Here is an 18,023-nt window from a genome sequence, read left to right on the forward strand (position 1 = left end):
CTCTACATCGATGTTGAAACAAAATGTGATACAACGAATCATGTAGCATGATACTGTTTTTTTTAAATTAGTAGTAGTACTAACTATTATGTATCGATATTACTAGATCTACTACTAGTTTTAGTAATGGCAATGTAAAATGCCACGAGACAGTGATTTAGGAAACATAAAAATTGAAAATGCACAAGCGCATCATGTTTATTACAAAAATGTACAGTGGTGCTTGAAAGTTTGTGAACCCTTTAGAATTTTCTATATTTCTGCATAAATATGACCTAAAACATCATCAGATTTTCACACAAGTCCTAAAAGTAGATAAAGAGAACCCAGTTAAACAAATGAGACAAAAATATTATACTTGGTCATTTATGTATTGAGGAAAATGATCCAATATTACATATCTGTGAGTGGCAAAAGTATGTGAACCTTTGCTTTCAGTATCTGGTGTGACCCCCTTGTGCAGCAATAACTGCACCTAAACGTTTCTGGTAACTGTTGATCAGTCCTGCACACCGGCTTGGAGGAATTTTAGCCCATTCCTCCATACAGAACAGCTTCAACTCTGGGATGTTGGTGGGTTTCCTCACATGAACTGCTCGCTTCAGGTCCTTCCACAACATTTTGATTGGATTAAGGTCAGGACTTTGACTTGACCATTCCAAAACATTAACTTTATTCTTCTTTAACCATTCTTTGGTAGAACGACTTGTGTGCTTGGGGTCGTTGTCTTGCTGCATGACCTGCCTTCTCTTGAGATTCAGTTCATGGACAGATGTCCTGACATTTTCCTTGAGAATTCGCTGTTATAATTCAGAATTCATTGTTCCATCAATGATGGCAAGCCGTCCTGGACCAGATGCAGCAAAACAAGTCCAAACCGTGATACTACCACCACCATGTTTCACAGATGGGATAAGGTTCTTATGCTGGAATGCAGTGTTTTCCTTTCTCCAAACATAACGCTTCTCATTTAAACCAAAACGTTCTATTTTGGTCTCATCCATCCACAAAACATTTTCCAATAGCCTTCTGGATTGTCCACATGATCTTTAGCAAACTGCAGAAGAGCAGCAATGTTCTTTTTGGAGAGCAGTGGCTTTCTCCTTGCAACGCTGCCATGCACACCATTGTTGTTCAGTGTTCTCCTGAAGGTGGACTCGTGAACATTAACATTAGCCAATGTGAGAGAGGCCTTCAGTTGCTTAGAAGTTACCCTGGGGTTCTTTGTGAACTCGGCGACTATTAGATGCCTTACTCTTGGAGTGATCTTTGTTGGTCGACCACTCCTGGGGAGGGTAACAATGGTCTTGAATTTCCTCCATTTGTACACAATCTGTCTGACTGTGAATTGGTGGAGTCCAAACTCTTTAGAGATGTTTTTTTCACCTTTTCCAGCCTGATGAGCGTCAACAATGCTTTTTTTGAGGTCCTCAGAACTCTCCTTTGTTCGTGCCATGATACACTTCCACAAACGTGTGTTGTGAAGATCAGACTTTGATAGATCCCTGTTCTTTAAATAAAACAGGGTGTCCACTCACACCTGATTGTCATCCCATTGATTGAAAACACCTGACTCTAATTTCACCTTCAAATTAACTGCTAATCCTAGAGGTTCACATACTTTTGCCACTCACAGATATGTAATATTGTATAATTTCCTCAATAAATAAGTGGCCAGGTATAATATTTTTGTCTCATTTGTTTAACTGGGTTCTCTTTATCTACTTTTAGGACTTGTGTGAAAATCTGTTGATGTTTTAGGTCATATTTATGCAGAAATATAGAAAATTCTAAAGGGTTCACAAACTTTCAAGCACCACTGTACATTATTTACACGTTATACTGAAACAGTTAACGTTACAGGGGTAGAAGCCACTTGCCTGACACGAAATGTTGGGCACACAATCGAGTGTTCGCTTGGTTCCCAGTCAACACGTTTAACGGCAGCAATCCACTTCTTCCTCCGCTCTTGATCAGCAGGGAACCGGTAAAAAGATAAACCCTTCGTGCTTTTTCTGTTAGAGCACCCTACTGCCACACAACAAGCCATTCTGACTGAAAATGTTAATCACGCTCCAAAAATTTCCGCGTGTGAAGTGAGCTGCGGCTTGATACCCAATATGGCGGATAAACAAACTTGCGCTCTGACCTATGACGTAGGTACACATGGTCTATACGTGAAGGGTGTGGTAACATGGCGGCCAGATGGCTTCACTCGTTTCTACAGCGGGGAATGGGCAATGAGCCATCCAGATATTTTACACAGAGATCAGTGAATAGAACGCTATCGCGAGCACGGTTCTATGACGATACACTGAGGCTTGATCTAGATCTATATCTATGGGATTTTTATAACAGAACAACCTTGAGCTAGAAAAAGTGCACAGAGGTCCCACACTATCCTGATATAAAATGTTCTCCGCACACACGAGAATGTTTTGTAGGCATCCAGTCTTCACATTTAACTGCAGCTCACCACTGTTCGTCTTTCGGAGTTCACCGGGAAGCGGTGAAAAGTTAAACCAGGCTTCTCTCCACGCTTGTTATTACATCAAAAAGCACTACAGCTCCCTGGGATTATTCTTTTAGATGTCACCTCTACAAGTTTATCTGTAGATGTTTACTGAATTAAGCTCACAATCACCTACACACACTCGTGCCAGTTGTTGTTAAACACAAAGCTGTCCGGCAACATGGCCACAAACAAACCTGCAGTTCTTCTTCTTTAGGGTTATCTGGCGGTTGGCAGACCAACTTAAAGGCACATTACCGCCACCCATTGGGCTGGAGTGTGGAACAGGAGATATTGGAGGTGGGAAAAAAAAAGCCTATATTCTTTTAGCCATTTCTGTTTCTTTTAAATACTTGATAAAGTGATATATCTGACTTAATGCTTTTCCGAGCAAACCAGGTAATGTAAAATGATGATTTACCATTCTTAATGATTGAAAAAGCTGATTTCTCTCATGTTCATACTACTTGCAGTGGAGTAGTGCATGTCCTACACTTTCTGGATGGCTACAGTGTGTACATTTCCCAGTGGGATGTTTACCCATTATGCTGAGAGAATAGTTAAACCCTGTATGTCCTATTCTTAAACGAGGGATGTTTTCCTCTCTCTGACTCCTGCCCTCTATCCTTCCAGTATCAACCTGTCTTTGAATACTGTACAAATGTTTCCCTGTTTCATCGTCATCCCAATAGACCCTTCTCGGCCTTGGACCGAAAAAACGTGAGAACTGGCCAGCTTGTATGGCAGAAGGAAGACAACATGGCTACTTCAACATGTAAACAATCACCTGTCAGCGAGAGACAAGCGATACTGTGCCTCAAATTGAGTGAAATTGATAAAAAACTTGTAAAGATTTACGATTGAAACTATGGAAGCCAAAGAAAGCACAGCTGACTGAGGAAATCATTGAAGCTAGAAGAGTCGTTAATTCAGAAAACATGTATCTGGGAGCGGGCAGAGAAAACCAAACCTCACGCTCATCCGAGAGATCGCCGAAATACAACAAGATACAGAATTTGACCTTTACATGTTACCAAAATACAGACATTTTAGGTTTTCCACTGGTCATGAAATCCAGTAATTTATAAATTAATTATCTGCAGCCAATCACCATAGAGTTAGAATGATACAGCTTGAAAAATTCAGGTATACGTGTTTATTACCTTCGCCAATGGCAGAAGGTTATATATTTTCCCCTGTCTGTTTTTCCTCCCCTGTGTTATCAGGTTTACACAAGAACTGCTGAATTAATTTTAATTAAACTTTGTGGAAGGATAAGGCATGGGCCCAGAAAGAACCCACTCAATCTTGGGTCCAAATAAAAGGGCAGATCCAGGAATTTTTTTTTTCACAATTTTCTTCCACATTTCGAGAAAGGGTTGCATGGATCTTGATGGGGAGGGAGGGAGGGAGGAGGAACCGGACTCGTCTGGGTGGGGGGTGGTATACAACCCGAGTGTGTACAATTTGGTGATTGTTCAATATTGGCGATGGTATGTGATCTACCGAGCGACATTCTATTTCTATACCTGTATCCTGCTTTCCAGCTTCACTGGGACAGCGAACATCTGTGTGCTCTGCACAAGTGAAATTTATCTGCATCTCTTGATTGGTCTCTGATACGACACCGATGCCAGTGCTGTTGGTTTCCTCTTCCCTGAGGAAAAAGAAACACGTTAACACAGTGCTTGAACTCAGCCTACTGGTCCACTCAAATGAACGCAGTTCAACAGAAATCCAGTAAGACATTACCAAAGTGTTTCACTATAAATTTGAATATTTAAAATCACACATTTTAAGAGCTGCTACTCTTGTAAAGTTCCCTTTCCATAATACAGGATGAAGTACAAGTTACACCAGAAATAGTAGCCTCATCCACCAATTCACCCATTTTGCTTTCACTTCATCGCCAAGGATAAAGTGGCACCATCTTAAGCATGGCATTCTAATATCTTTAATAGACCCAGAACACTTACGGACGCTGAAAGTAATCATGGAAATGCACTGAAGTCTGTAACCGTTTCTCCACATCGTCCCTCTGCAAGGTAGCTGCTGCTTCAAAAGTCTGTAACAAATCATCATGTCCATATTTCAATAAGTCCTGTGGATTTAACAGCTGTAGTACTGAACATCTGTAGCAGCTGAGCACATACTGTAACTTATGCCATGTACACACGTAGCCGCGTATTTTTAAAACCGAACATTTCCCCCCCTCCGTTTATAAAAATGTTTTATCCACACCACCTCGTCTTCGAAAAAAATCCCTTCCACACATAACCGAACATCTGCGTTTTCAATCACATTCATAAGCATTCCAAACCTGTAGATGGCATTATTTCCCCAAATCCTACCCCCTAATCACATCGCCTGTGCTCTTGGAGCAGTAGTTGGGCTTCTAAAATTAAACAAGTAAATAGCACCTGCACAATAATTAACGCTTTCAAGGCACTACTCCGATCCATTACTCTTTAGCTAGCCGCACACTACGCCGATTTTCAGCGTACCGAGCCAACTGAAGTCGCGAGTCAGGCGTAAAGACTAGTTTTCGATTGGTACCGACTCATCTCACAGCCGATTCGAAAAACTAATCGGGAGCCAGACTGATCGGCGAGAGTCGCGAGCAATAGCCAATCATATCTTTCGCATATAACACGTGACATCATTAAACACAATTTCTAGCGCGAGAAATACGTGTTGGTAGCACCTAATGCAGGTATATACTGTAATTCCATAGACTGAAGCTTTATCCATAGACACAGTGGGCTGGAAAGCCACTCTGCTCAAGTTGTGTGGCTGAATTCCAAATCGCTTTAACTCCCCTATATAAGTGCACTATTTAAGGTTGGAAATAATAGCTCATGCAGCCTAGATAGTGCGCTACATATTCCGTGTTGTGTCATTTGTAATTCAGCCTGTAGCATCTTCAAGTGTTGGATTTAACAGTAACTACATCCAATAGCCAATCACAAAGCTATTAAGTTGTCACGTGTTGCTTCAATCGCGACTTCACTCGTCAACAGTTGAGGGATATGTGCGTGCCCTGTCGGGAGTCGGCTCTGAAATGGGTCGGTTCGGTACCGCGTGGATCGCCGTAGTGTGCGGCTAGCTTAAGTCCATGCTTAATCTGGCTTCTGCAGTAAACAAAGGTTGCACGTTTGACGTCAGGGCAGATTTGTTGTCATTTTTTTTGGCGCAGATTGTGACGTTCTAAAACGCAAAACTCCGGTTATCTCTGTCTACACGAAAAGGCATACACGGAGTTTTCAAAAATCTTCACTTTGCCCGGAGTTTTTTTAAATATTCGTTTTTGATGTGTTTTCATGTGGATGACAGGCCAAAACGTAGAAAAATATCTTCGATTTAGCAGATACCCGGCTACGTGTGGACGGGGTCTTAGTGACCACTGATGTGGCTGATTTTCTTGTTCCAGCATTTAAACTATTTCTGGTATTTCGTATGAATCCCGGTATGTATTTAAAACAGAATATTAACTTCATACATTTATCAAATACGAATGAAAACAAACCGATTAACAGCAAAGCTATAAACATAGACAAATATTATTTTATGTCAAAAATGCAAAATAAATGACAGTCTAATGCCCTGTATGGGGTTACCATAAGATGTAAATAGAAATGCCAATGTTCAGCAGTCCACACTGTTGCCAAGTTTATTAAACAGGCCTACTAGTTTGTTCCAACCAATAATAAAGAGCGTGAAGATAATACGATACTAGTATCTACAGCTTGTATGTCGTCCTAATATTAATACACTCTACACTACCTGGCTAATACCTCATTACCTGTATACATGAAAAGAAATAACAGAGCTGAAGTGTAAGTAGATACACAGCTTCTGTGACACTTCAGTTTTAATTGAGAATCGGATTTGAGTTTAGCTCCGAGTTCTACATGAACTTCATCCTGATATTCCTTACTGTATGTTGTTATTGTTTTATTACGAGCCGGGCCTACTTCTCTTAAATCCCCTTCTCCACAGCTGAATTTCCACTAAAAAAAATAATAATAATAATAAAAAAATTCCGACTAACCTCTGTCCTCTGTTATAGGCAACTTGTATAAATAATTCGCTCTGTACATCAGGCTTACATCACATTGGACTTATGAACGTCAAATAGCTAAACAAATTATGAATATTGCTAATAATATAAGAACCTGTTGGTTTTTCTAATACTTTCTGACCTTATCTGTGATGTTTTCTTGCTTTGAAGTCAAGATTTAGGGTTATAAATGCTCAAACACATACATAACTCATAAAGAAGACATCAAGCCGCTATCTTGAATGGAGAATGACGAGCGGGGACTAGGTGCTAGTCTAAAGCTTAAACTTTGATTTAAAGGAGAACTGAAATCATTTTAAACTTGCTTTATTTCTTAATTAACGTGTTATTCAATGACGTTTTTGGTTTTAGTAACCTTATATCGTGACTCGTATTGGCAACTAATTGCAATTAAATATACTTATCAGTCTATCCAGTTTTTAGCCATGTTGAATTTAGTTTGTTTGGTCCACGGCAGGAGTCACTTATCCGCGTGATCTTCACAAGACTTGTGCAAGACTTCGAAACATGAAGCGTCAGCCAGGTGTCAGCGCCACCATTTTGAAAACTCTTTTCCAAACAAAATATTGCACAAAAACGAGTTTAAATGACGATTACTGCCTACTTTTTTCAAACTTTTGTGATTGCTATCAAAACAAACAAAACTTCCGGCTTGATTACATCAGCATTCGAAAGAGGACGCACGCGTCTTTTGAGAACCTTGGCAGATGTCGGTCACTTTGATTTCCGCTGTACGTTTTACTTCCGTCCTACGATGTCTCGCACAGGTCTCAACAAATTCTCATTTACGGCCATTGCTTTGACATATGGACTGATATATTACAGAGCATATTTCAAACACTCAGAACTTGCTATAGCAGCGACAAAATAGCGATCAAAAATACATTCCGATATTTAATGAAATGAGAAATAGAATTTTAATTAGAAAAAAATTTGCCTTCAGTTCTGCTCTGATACATGAAAAGATGCCATAATATTGGGTTTTTCTGGCGAAGATTACTTTTATTTGTGCTTTGTTTTTTTAATAGAAAAACATTTTATTGAGAGCGGCACGGTGGTGTAGTGGTTAGCGCTGTCACCTCACAGCAAGAAGGTCCGGGTTCGAGCCCCGTGGCTGGCGAGGGCCTTTCTGTGCGGAGTTTGCATGTTCTCCCCGTGTCCGCGTGGGTTTCCTCCGGGTGCTCCGGTTTCCCCCACAGTCCAAAGACATGCAGGTTAGGTTAACTGGTGACTCTAAATTGACCGTAGGTGTGAATGTGAGTGTGAATGGTTGTCTGTGTCTATGTGTCAGCCCTGTGATGACCTGGCGACTTGTCCAGGGTGTACCCCGCCTTTCGCCCGTAGTCAGCTGGGATAGGCTCCAGCTTGCCTGCGACCCTGTAGAACAGGATAAAGCGGCTAGAGATAATGAGATGAGATTTTAAAACAAAGATTTTGCTCTTACTTCGCGCTCTTTATCTTCCTCTGACTGCTGTTTGACTTTATCATGACCTAATTTCAGTGTTGGAGCCCAGTCTGTATCGTCGTCGTTGAAAAGCCCGCTAGGACTCCCTGTTAAACGTCTCCTCGCATCGTTTTTTCATTAATTGTGCGGTGGTCTCTAGTATGAATGAATGCCCTGTGAGCCGGTTTTGGTGAAAAAAAGAAAATGCTGTGGTTCTCCTGTTTCAGGCTGTTCTAGTTTGGTGGAGGAGTGGGTGGCGGGAGAACAACAGGATTTCAGCTCTTACTCATTAATATTCATGACATGTAAACGTGTTACCTCTGATTGGCTAACAGCACTGTGACGCTACCTCCAGTGGGTCAGAACAAGCGGATATGGGTGTCTTTGTAAAAACTGTTCTGATTGGCTATTATGGTCTCGACATCGATGTTTTGACCAATAACAATGTAGATAACACGAATTTTACATCACATTCAACGAGATTTAAACGAGACTAAAGATGGCGACTTACAAATAATGTGTAAACATCGTTGGAGTTAATAAAAGTTTGAACAGCATGAAGGAACATACCCCAACCCCCCGAAATTAATAAAAAAAAAAAAAAAAATCTCAACGGATTTCGCATAATATAAAAAGGTCGTTTTTTATTCGGAAAAAGTGGAAATCTGCCGAAAAGAGGAAAACTCTCATCCCTGCCTAGCTTGTGGCCATGTCATGCATGCTAACGTGGAGAATATGAACATGCTATTTTGTAACAAAAACCTTCGAACAAAAAGTTCATGTTTTACTTACAGCTTGTGAGCTGGTGGTCGACAGATCCAGGTATTAAAAACAACCTCGAAGCAAAACCACTACTGAAGGCACCGAGGTTTGAAAACTCACTGTGGTCGAAATGATCAGAACACAGTACTAACGCTGCATTATACTTCGCTGGTGGTGTTCCAAAGATAAATTCCAAACATTTCTTCTTCACCGCTTCTATCTTGCAACGTTGCTCCGCTTAGGTTTCGTTTCTGTCGGCGGCCCCAGCCCGACTTTGGACGCTCGTGACTCGGGCAGGGGAGGTCCCAGCCTCCCCAAACTTGGCAGCCAAAGACCTCTGCCCTCTCCCCAACAAACCAGCACTGCCAGGGCGGGCTAGCCCCGCGCCTCGGCACGTAATTCGCCCTGAGGCGAGCCGCGGCGCTCTGCTTAGGTTTCGTTTCTGTCGGCGACTCCAGCCTGACTTTGAACGCTCGTAATTCGTGCAGGGGAGGTCCCAGCCTCCCCAAACATGCAACATTGATGTGTTACTGCCACAAATAACACAGGCACGAACTTGTTCAGACATGTTTTCAGCTTGCTGTTAGGTCCTCTTCGTTAGCTACCGACGAGATGGGCTCTGCTATCTCTCCTCGCGCTTAAATCCGAACTTTCTTCCCGTGGGCGGTCGCAAGCCAAGGTGGGCGAGGCTATGAATACTAATTTTCGAAGTGACGTAACTTCGTATGGCTTTTTCTGATCCGCTCTTTTTTCCGACTATTTTCTTTCATAAGCTAATACAGGGAATGGGGGTAGAATTACATTTTCACATGCAGCATGCATATGCAACTCGGAGTGAACTATGGTATTTCAAAAAGAGCCAGTATTAAACGTTTTTGGCGGAAGGGCACCTTTAAAGACACACACACACTGTTTTCAATATGGCGGCCATTGAGTGAAAAGTAAACAAAGAAACAGCTGGGGACTTTAGTGCTTCGGGGCTAAAAAAAAAAAAAAAAAGTACCGTAAAATAACGACACATAGCAAGAAAAGTACTTGGAAAGTACACTGAGGACAGCTGAGAGAGAGAGAGAGAGAGAGAGAGAGAGAGAGAGAGAGAGAGATAAGCCTTTCACGAAGTGATCGCTGCAAACTTGAGCATGCTTTGATTCAACTCCCTTCGATTTCACTGAGAGGTTCAAAAGCCACCTTTCTCTACGCCTTTTTGTGAAATCCTGCATTCGTTCACCCTTTTTTATGAGTTCATGAGGAACCCTGAAGAAACTTTTATCAGTTTTGATCGATTCGAACAGCCTAAAACAACGCAAGCGTAAGGTATTTCTCATGCGAGTAATGCACCTTCTCTGTACAAACGCTGTGTCAGACCATAGTTAAAGGGGACTGGTTAGGAAACCCGGCAAACTTCAAAGGACTGTCCTATTGTTTCGTATTTGAGGTTGAACTGTACCGTGACGTCATCACGAGAGTGCACACTTTAACCCGGCAACAACAAACATGGGGGACGGATCTGACGACTACTTCTTGTTTGGGGATGATTTTGATGCTATCTTAGATATTTTATTGGAAAATGAAGAAATAGAGGAGCACTTTACGACCTCAGTTGATGATGCAAGTATGAAATTTGTGAATTTGCGCGAAAGTTGAGCCGCGCGACTGCTTAGACTAAACTCGACTAAACTTGAACTCGATCTCGTGGTCTAGATATCAACCAAAAATACAAGTTCATGCCGAAGATCAAGTTTTGTTTTTTTTAAACATTTGCACCCAAACTCTCGTTTTCATGTAGTTTTAGATCAGAAGCTTTGTTTGAACATCTTTCGTTGTTTTGTTGTAGCCATTCTTTAATGCATTGGTCTCGCTTCAAGGGATTTCAAACTCATGACTCGCTGACAGAGTGCAGGCAATGTTTTGTAGTAGCCAGTGTCTGATGATTTAACAACCTCTTGAACAACAGGACGTTCTGGTCTTGGTGCACGTTCTGGCTTGTTAGAGGTTTCATGGCTTCTCTTAGGCATTTTCAGCTTAGGCACAGCACCAAATATGGGTTTCTTTTTTGTTAGTTTTTCAGAGTGAACTACAAAAAAGCAAAAGAAAAAAAACAATTAAGACAAAGGAATATTGGGGACCGACGAGCGCGATGGTCAGAGAACTCTGAGCTCTTCACAAATCCCCAAATTCTGTCAATTTTTCAGGCTCTTTTGTTTTCCAATTTAACATTTATCGACAGCATAGGTGTAACAGTCTACAATAAGTCAGACTCAGTTTTCGTCTCCGAATGCTTCTCCCAGAGGAAAACGTTTGAAGCCTGCCACAGATGGTAGCAGTAATGACGCCATCTTGCTAGCACTTGAGCAACAACAACGTAAACTTGAGGCTATGGTGGAGAGGGTTCTTCATGCCGCACTTGGTAGTGTGAAAGATTCGGTCAATGCATTACAAAAGGACTTGGTAGAACATATGACAGCGATGAAAGGCCTGGGTGAGAAAGTGGACCGCATTCAGTCAGAAACTCGGGGGCTGAAACGAGATTTTGTTGCTGTCAAAACAGATGTGGAAAAGCTTCAAGACAAGCTGGCAGAATTGGATGATCGTGGTAGACGGAACAACGTGAGGCTAGTGAATTTAGGAGCGAACAGAGAGGGAGAAGATGCCATCAGATTCCTGCAGGAAATGCTGCCTAAATGGATCCCCTCTCTTGGAACAAAAGTCCCACAGATTGAAAGAGCACATCGAATCTACTCCAACACGCCCAAGAAACCCAATCGTCCTCAGACTCTCATATTCAAAGTTCTAAACTACCAGGATCGTCAGGCCATTCTGCAGGGTGCTAGGCAGGCTAGGAACAGCAGCACTCCCATCAGGGATGAGAGCAGGGAGCTACTGCTCTTCGCCGACTACAGTAAGTCCACCAGCGACAAGAGGGCAGCGTTCAAAGCTGTGTGGAAAGAGCTGTGGGCGAAAGGACTATCTACTTTCCTGATTTACCCCGCTACCCTACGAGTTTCCTACCGAGGTCAGGAGCTGTCGTTCGAGACAGTACAAGAGGCGGAGAAGTTCAGCAATGAGCTGCCCGACCGAGCGAACATCACCAACTCTCCAAGAAGGAAGCTAACATTCCCTGCATTGAATGGAGACAGCATGAATGCTAACATGGAGGATATAAATGCTAACACGGAGGAAGACGCACCGGCTGACGTTGACTGATTTGAGAACTTGGACTTTTTGTGACATACTGCTACTGAAAATTGCTAAAGTTGGACATGTCTACAATGATTCGTAAGCATATCTGCATGCATGATATATTCACCCTTTAATGTGGGAGCTTTCAGTTCAGTTTACTAGCGATGGTTGATCAAGTTCACGGTAAACTAGCTCTGACTTTTTAAACGAGAATGAGCAATTCCAGCGTTATGGACGTGACACTTGAACTCAAAATGGCAACAAATGACCCAGTGCATGTTTTATTGTCTCCCAGTATTTAAACAGGTGTTGCATATTTTAAGGCTGTACCATACTGGAGAAGTGATAGAACAAGAACAATTCCCATAGTACATCTAGGGCATGCCAGAAAACGCCAATAAAAGATGCGTTATGGATGTGACAGAAAAAGTATCACTTTTCTTGGGTGACTGTACATTTTTATCAAACTCTGTGAAATTGTAAACCTAATGTCGAAATGGAGATATCCATTTGATAGAGGGGTCCAAGGTGAATATTAAAAAATCTTTGTTTAAAATATTTTGTATTTCATGCAGAGTTTCGGAAGGAAAAGTCAGCGTTATGGATGTGACGAAATTCCGTTATGGATGTGACGCGTCTGAAATAGACATGGCATATGTTTAGAAAATCAGCAATTTAACCACCATAACCCTTTGAAAAACTCTCTAAATATCAGCTAAAACTATCAAAGTTCTTAAATAATATTTAGGATGGCTATTGTTTTGCTGTTTTGTGGATTTTATCATACATTTCTGTGGCTTGTGGCAATAATATAGAATTGTACATGATCAAAGTTGATTTTAGCTTGGGGTTTACATTATAAGAAAGAAAGACTGACAGTGACATATTAAGTTGGTTACAAATTGGTTCAACTTATTCACATCTGTAAAATACAGGCCTAGGTGATATCTCTGGGAGTGGTTTTGATGTATTACATGTTGCTTTATTTTTGCATGGTGAGGTTGACATTTACATGGAATTGCCCCTATCCACATCGAGTTTTTTTTTTTTTCCTCGTTTGCTTCTTATTCCTTTGCACTTTATTCAGTTTGGACATTTTGTTTTAGCGATGAATATTATTTAGTAAGGGGGCCCATCTTACGAATGCTTTTGTTTATGGGGAAAGTGAGCTGAGGATTTTGACTGCGTTATGTGGTTTACACGGGTCTGTGCTAGACAACTGTGGGTGGGATGGGGGGGGTGTTAGGGTACGGGGGGGGATAACCTTGGATACAGGGTCAATGACTCAAAATATTACGTACTTGTAAGGGACACAAGATTAATATCGGACGACAATGGTTATCATTATTATGTTGGAACGTTAAAGGTCTCAATACCAAAACAAAGCGCGTGAAATGTTTAGACTTCCTGCGAAGGCATAATGTAGACATCGCGTGCATTACGGAGTCTAACCTGAAGATAGACGTTTCGCGCATGCAAGATAAGATCTACAAAGTCGCCGTTTCCTCGAGTGCTGTATCTAAAACGAAGGGTTCAATGATTATGGTTAGACGAAATTTAGACGTAGTCATTGAGAAAACTATGACTTGTCAGAGTGACTTGGGCCTGGGTCGTTTATCCTTAATCTGTACTTCAATCCAAGGGAAGAAAATCGCTTTTGTGTCTATATATGCGCCTTCCGTGTATGATGCCTCATTTTTCCCCTGGCTCTCAGCCACTCTATTACCATTTTCAGAATATGAGCTGATTGTTGCAGGCGATATGAATGCAGTGCTTGATGTTAAAATAGATAGGTCTTCTCATGTAGTGTCTGCTGCACAACATCAGGCATCTAGTGACCTTAATGCATTTTTGACTAACCTCAATCTTTTTGACGCATGGCGTTCACACATTACACCTTTTTCTCCTCTAGCCACAAAACTTTTTCCAGAATTGACCATGTTTTCCTATCACATTCTCTTAACACAGCTGTACATTCATGTTCCATTTTACCAATGACAATATCTGATCATGACCCTGTTCAAGTCGCAATTGATGTGGGGATCAAAGTTCAGGGTGTCTGCAGGCTTGAACAAGTTCAATTTAAGACTTTTTAAGACCTTTTTAAGACCATAGCAGGTTAAATTTAAGACTTATGCCGCACAAAAAAAAAAGAAAATTGGGAGAGCCTGAATTACTTTCGAAATAACAAAATTTATCATCATTCACCAGTGAACTCATTACATCCCTAGGGTGCGCTCTTGCATTAATGAGGAACTAAGCTGCAGTGGAGCCAAAGACATCCCGCAAATCACTTGAGGATGAGGCATTCGATTCTGTACGGTTTGCGTGTTGTAGCGTTACAGTTCGCACGGAGTTAGCTGATACACCGTCTCGAGATGTGCTTGGACCTGACAACGGTGAACAAAATTGAGTGATGGCATGCGAATGTTGCAGACTTTTATGGGCAGCCTGGTGCTTCTCCGCTTTCGCGTGCGATTCCGGTGCCTTTACACCCAGGGTGCTGAGTTTGAGTGTTCCTTTGCACAATGTGCAGTACGCCTCAAACGGATTGTTTGGTACACGTTTTAACCAGTCTACGAAGTCATTGCGTTCAAGCCAGCAGTCGTTAAACTTGCATTTGCCCATTTTGCTACAAACAATGACAATACGTGACAATAGGGCTGTGCGATATGGGAAAAAATGAATATCCCGATACATTTTCTCCATTTCACGATATACATCTCGATATATTTAAATCTCCTCTAAAGGACCCCATGAAATCTAACTTTTACTGTTTTCACTACAATCCCTGCAGATTAAATAACATTCTTGGTTAACTTTACAGGTGGTTTTCAACAACACATTTTAAATTTTCATGTTAGTGATTAATCACAATTGAACTGAAATAAGACTATTTTTATTCAACAAAGATGTGGCACAAACTGCAAAAACAATCTTGAAAATTGCAACAAAGGGGCAACACAATACAGAGCTGCTCAGGGCTCAAACCAATAAAGTGCAAGCTCAACACTGAGAAAGACATTTAGCCTAAATAAGAAAAGTGCTCCTTCATTAAATTATTTAAAAAAAATAGATCTCCAAGCTATTAACCTGACTACTGAGAACCACTGGAACATTTACAATAGAGAGAGATTGAGGGAGATCTGCAAAACATAATTTTTCTCTTTGCACACTTTTGAACTGAATGTTTTCTGGCTCTGCCTCTCAGATGTGTATAATTCCAGTACTGCCTTCTCTGTAAAATGTCTGCGACCAGGCAACTCATGTTTGGGATCGAGTGTGTTTACTAATTTTGGAATTCCTGGTTTTTCCACTATACTAACTGGGATCATGTCTTTGGCAATGACATTAGTGACTGTATCCGTTATAGCTCTCCATCTCTGACTCGTTTTCTCATATGGGGTGGCTTTGGAGAACGAGGCCGCCAGGGTCATTTGTTTAGCTCGTGGGGGGGTTTAGCTCGTGGGCAAGTAGTTCGGAGTTTAAGAGACTCTTCATACTGTACCAGGTGAGTTTCAGGTGATGGAACATATTTGTCGTGCTGCTGCCTTTCATGATGACAGGTTTTTTTGCACACTTTACAAACTGCCATTTGCTGTTCCATGTCCTCCTCGCGATATCCAAAAAAAAAAAAAAAATGCCAGATGACTGACCCCTTACTAGTTCTTTTAGGAACCAATTCGTCCACTTCCATTTTTAATTTGTCGCTGAAATTGACAGAGCTTACACGGTAGCCTACGCAACACCAGCGATTGCACGAACTGAGTCAGCGCTGTAAACCAGAACCAGGAAATCTTCGCAGTGTTGCCAGATACTGCTGATGTTTTCCAGCCCAAAATATGCTCAAAACCCACTAAAACGCACTTAAAACCGCCCAATCTGGCAACACAACCAAAACTAGAAAATCTTCCCGGAAGTTCCTTTCAGCACCGAGATGCCAACCAATCCCGGGTGACATCTAGGTGCTGAAAGGAACTTCCGGGAAAGATTTTCTACGTGCAGAATAATTCTGCACGTAACCTAGGTCTTAAATTACCCAAATGAGATTTTAGACCAACAGTGCAAAATATCTCTGTATTTTAGACTTTTTTAGGCCTAAAATTGAAAATGTGTAATTTTAGACTTTTTTAGACTCCGCAGACACCCTGAAAGTTACAAAATCACCAAGGTGGAGATTTAACACTAGTCTTTTACAAAACGAAACATTTCTCACTGAATTTAAAACAGGACTACTTGACTTTTTAGCCATTAACAGAGACTCTGTTTCTGATCCTATATTTGTTTGGATGGCTACAAAAGGATTTATAAGGAGTTTTTGTATCTCCTTCTCATCTCACTTAAATAAAGTCAGAACCCAGAGAGTAAAAATGTTGGAGCAACAATGCGATATACCTGAAGGTCAACTTAAAAAAACCTATAGTCGGTCAATAGAACACAGATTAACAGCAGCTAAATATGAACTGAATTCTTTGTAATAAATCAAAGCAGAATTCCTCATTCATAGGGTTAGACAGAAATACTATTTTCATGGAAGCAGGCCTAGCAAACTTCTTGCATTGAAATTAAAACAGTGTGAGAAATATGCATCCATAAATTCTATTAGATCTCCTGAAAGGGAACTAGTTTTTAAGCCGAAATAAATAAATTATTTAAGTCTTTTTATCAGGACTTGTATTCTTCTACTGGAACGTTTGAATTGGACAGATGCCATAAGTTTTTGGATGCCATAAATATCCCTTGTTTGGAACAAACAGCAGGGGCTTCAAAGTTTGGGAGAATAGCAGGGTACAAATAATTTACAGCAGGGTGCAAAATGGTAAAATGTCTGCCAGCGGCAGACATTGTACGCAAAGTGTGCAGGGAGGGAGGGATGTGATATATATATATATATATATATATGAGAGAGAGAGAGATATGCAAGTACGAATTTTTCATGGGGCGGGATGGTTTGGAACAGGCCATCTAAAACTGGGATAACATTTCCCCAGGACGGGTATTTGAGGCGGGTCGTCTAGCTTAAGCTTGATTAGTGTTGTTACGCACGCCAGTGTTTCCCACAGAAATTTTGGAGACTATGGGGGAGGCGCAGGGGTTGATTAAAATTGAGTGATATGTTAAATAAAGTTATTACTGAAAAACTATTGATTAAAAAAACAGACACTGAGAAATGGTCCTATAAACAACTTTACCAATTACCAGGACTACAAAAATGCAGAAAAATAGGCTTTACTTATCCAAATGCACCTGTTGGTTCCAAAGTTAAAGTGCAGAGAACCTCACAGCACAACATGAAGTTACCTTAAAATATAATATAAATGCCTCAGCTTTCATGTAAGAAAAAAAAACTATTAATACTAGTGCTGTGTGCAGGCAGTCTCTCTTGAAGACTAAATTAAACAATAATTATAAACTAATAAAATAAATGGCTCAGGCTTCATAGAAGAAAAAAACAATTTGAACAGAATCTCATAGTATGATGAAGCTGCCTAAACAATGGAAAATAAAATACCATTTTGGCAAAAACGTTGGCATCCATTAATTTCTTGTATTAAGTAAAAAAATATGTTGCCAGATACTGCTGACGTTTTACAGCCCAAAATATGTTCAAAACCCGCCAAAATGCACTTAAAACCGCCCAAATTGGGCGGGAAAACGCGTAATCTGGCAACACAGGCGGCAGTAATGGCTGCACTCGTGTCGAGGATGTAATCACAATCTGACAACACAAGCGGCAGTAATGGCTGCACTCGTGTCGAGGATGTAAACACAATCTGGCAACACAGGCGGCAGTAATGGCTGCACTCGTGTCGAGGATGTAAACACAGTTGACGTGGCAACGGACATACATGACATAGTGGATGTAATTTAAGTTCACAACTTTTTTTGCTGTCAGAAATATTTAATATTAAATTTTGTGACTCGACTGACAATAGCCGGCAGCATAACAAGCCATAGCCGGCGATTTGCCGCCGGTGACCGGCTACTTTTGAGACCGCTGAACAGACTCTGAAGAATTGGGTAAACCTATTTCTCTGGAAGAG

At 41.0% G+C, this 18,023-nt stretch overlaps 1 protein-coding gene across 2 annotated transcripts in view; it reads right to left on the reverse strand.

Moving 5' to 3' along the window:
* Positions 1-18,023, reverse strand: part of LOC132894248 (uncharacterized) — a 45,665-nt gene that overhangs the window by 15,691 nt on the left and 11,951 nt on the right. For both annotated transcript variants that reach the window (XM_060933831.1, XM_060933830.1), the window contains exons 2-3: positions 4,489-4,577; positions 4,042-4,169 (exon numbers count right to left, since the gene is read on the reverse strand). In XM_060933831.1, the coding sequence (XP_060789814.1) occupies positions 4,042-4,169; positions 4,489-4,577 (217 nt within the window). The remainder of the gene's footprint in view (positions 1-4,041; positions 4,170-4,488; positions 4,578-18,023) is intronic.

Source organism: Neoarius graeffei, chromosome 11, assembly GCF_027579695.1.
Source record: "Neoarius graeffei isolate fNeoGra1 chromosome 11, fNeoGra1.pri, whole genome shotgun sequence".
Classification (NCBI taxonomy): Eukaryota; Metazoa; Chordata; class Actinopteri; order Siluriformes; family Ariidae; genus Neoarius; species Neoarius graeffei.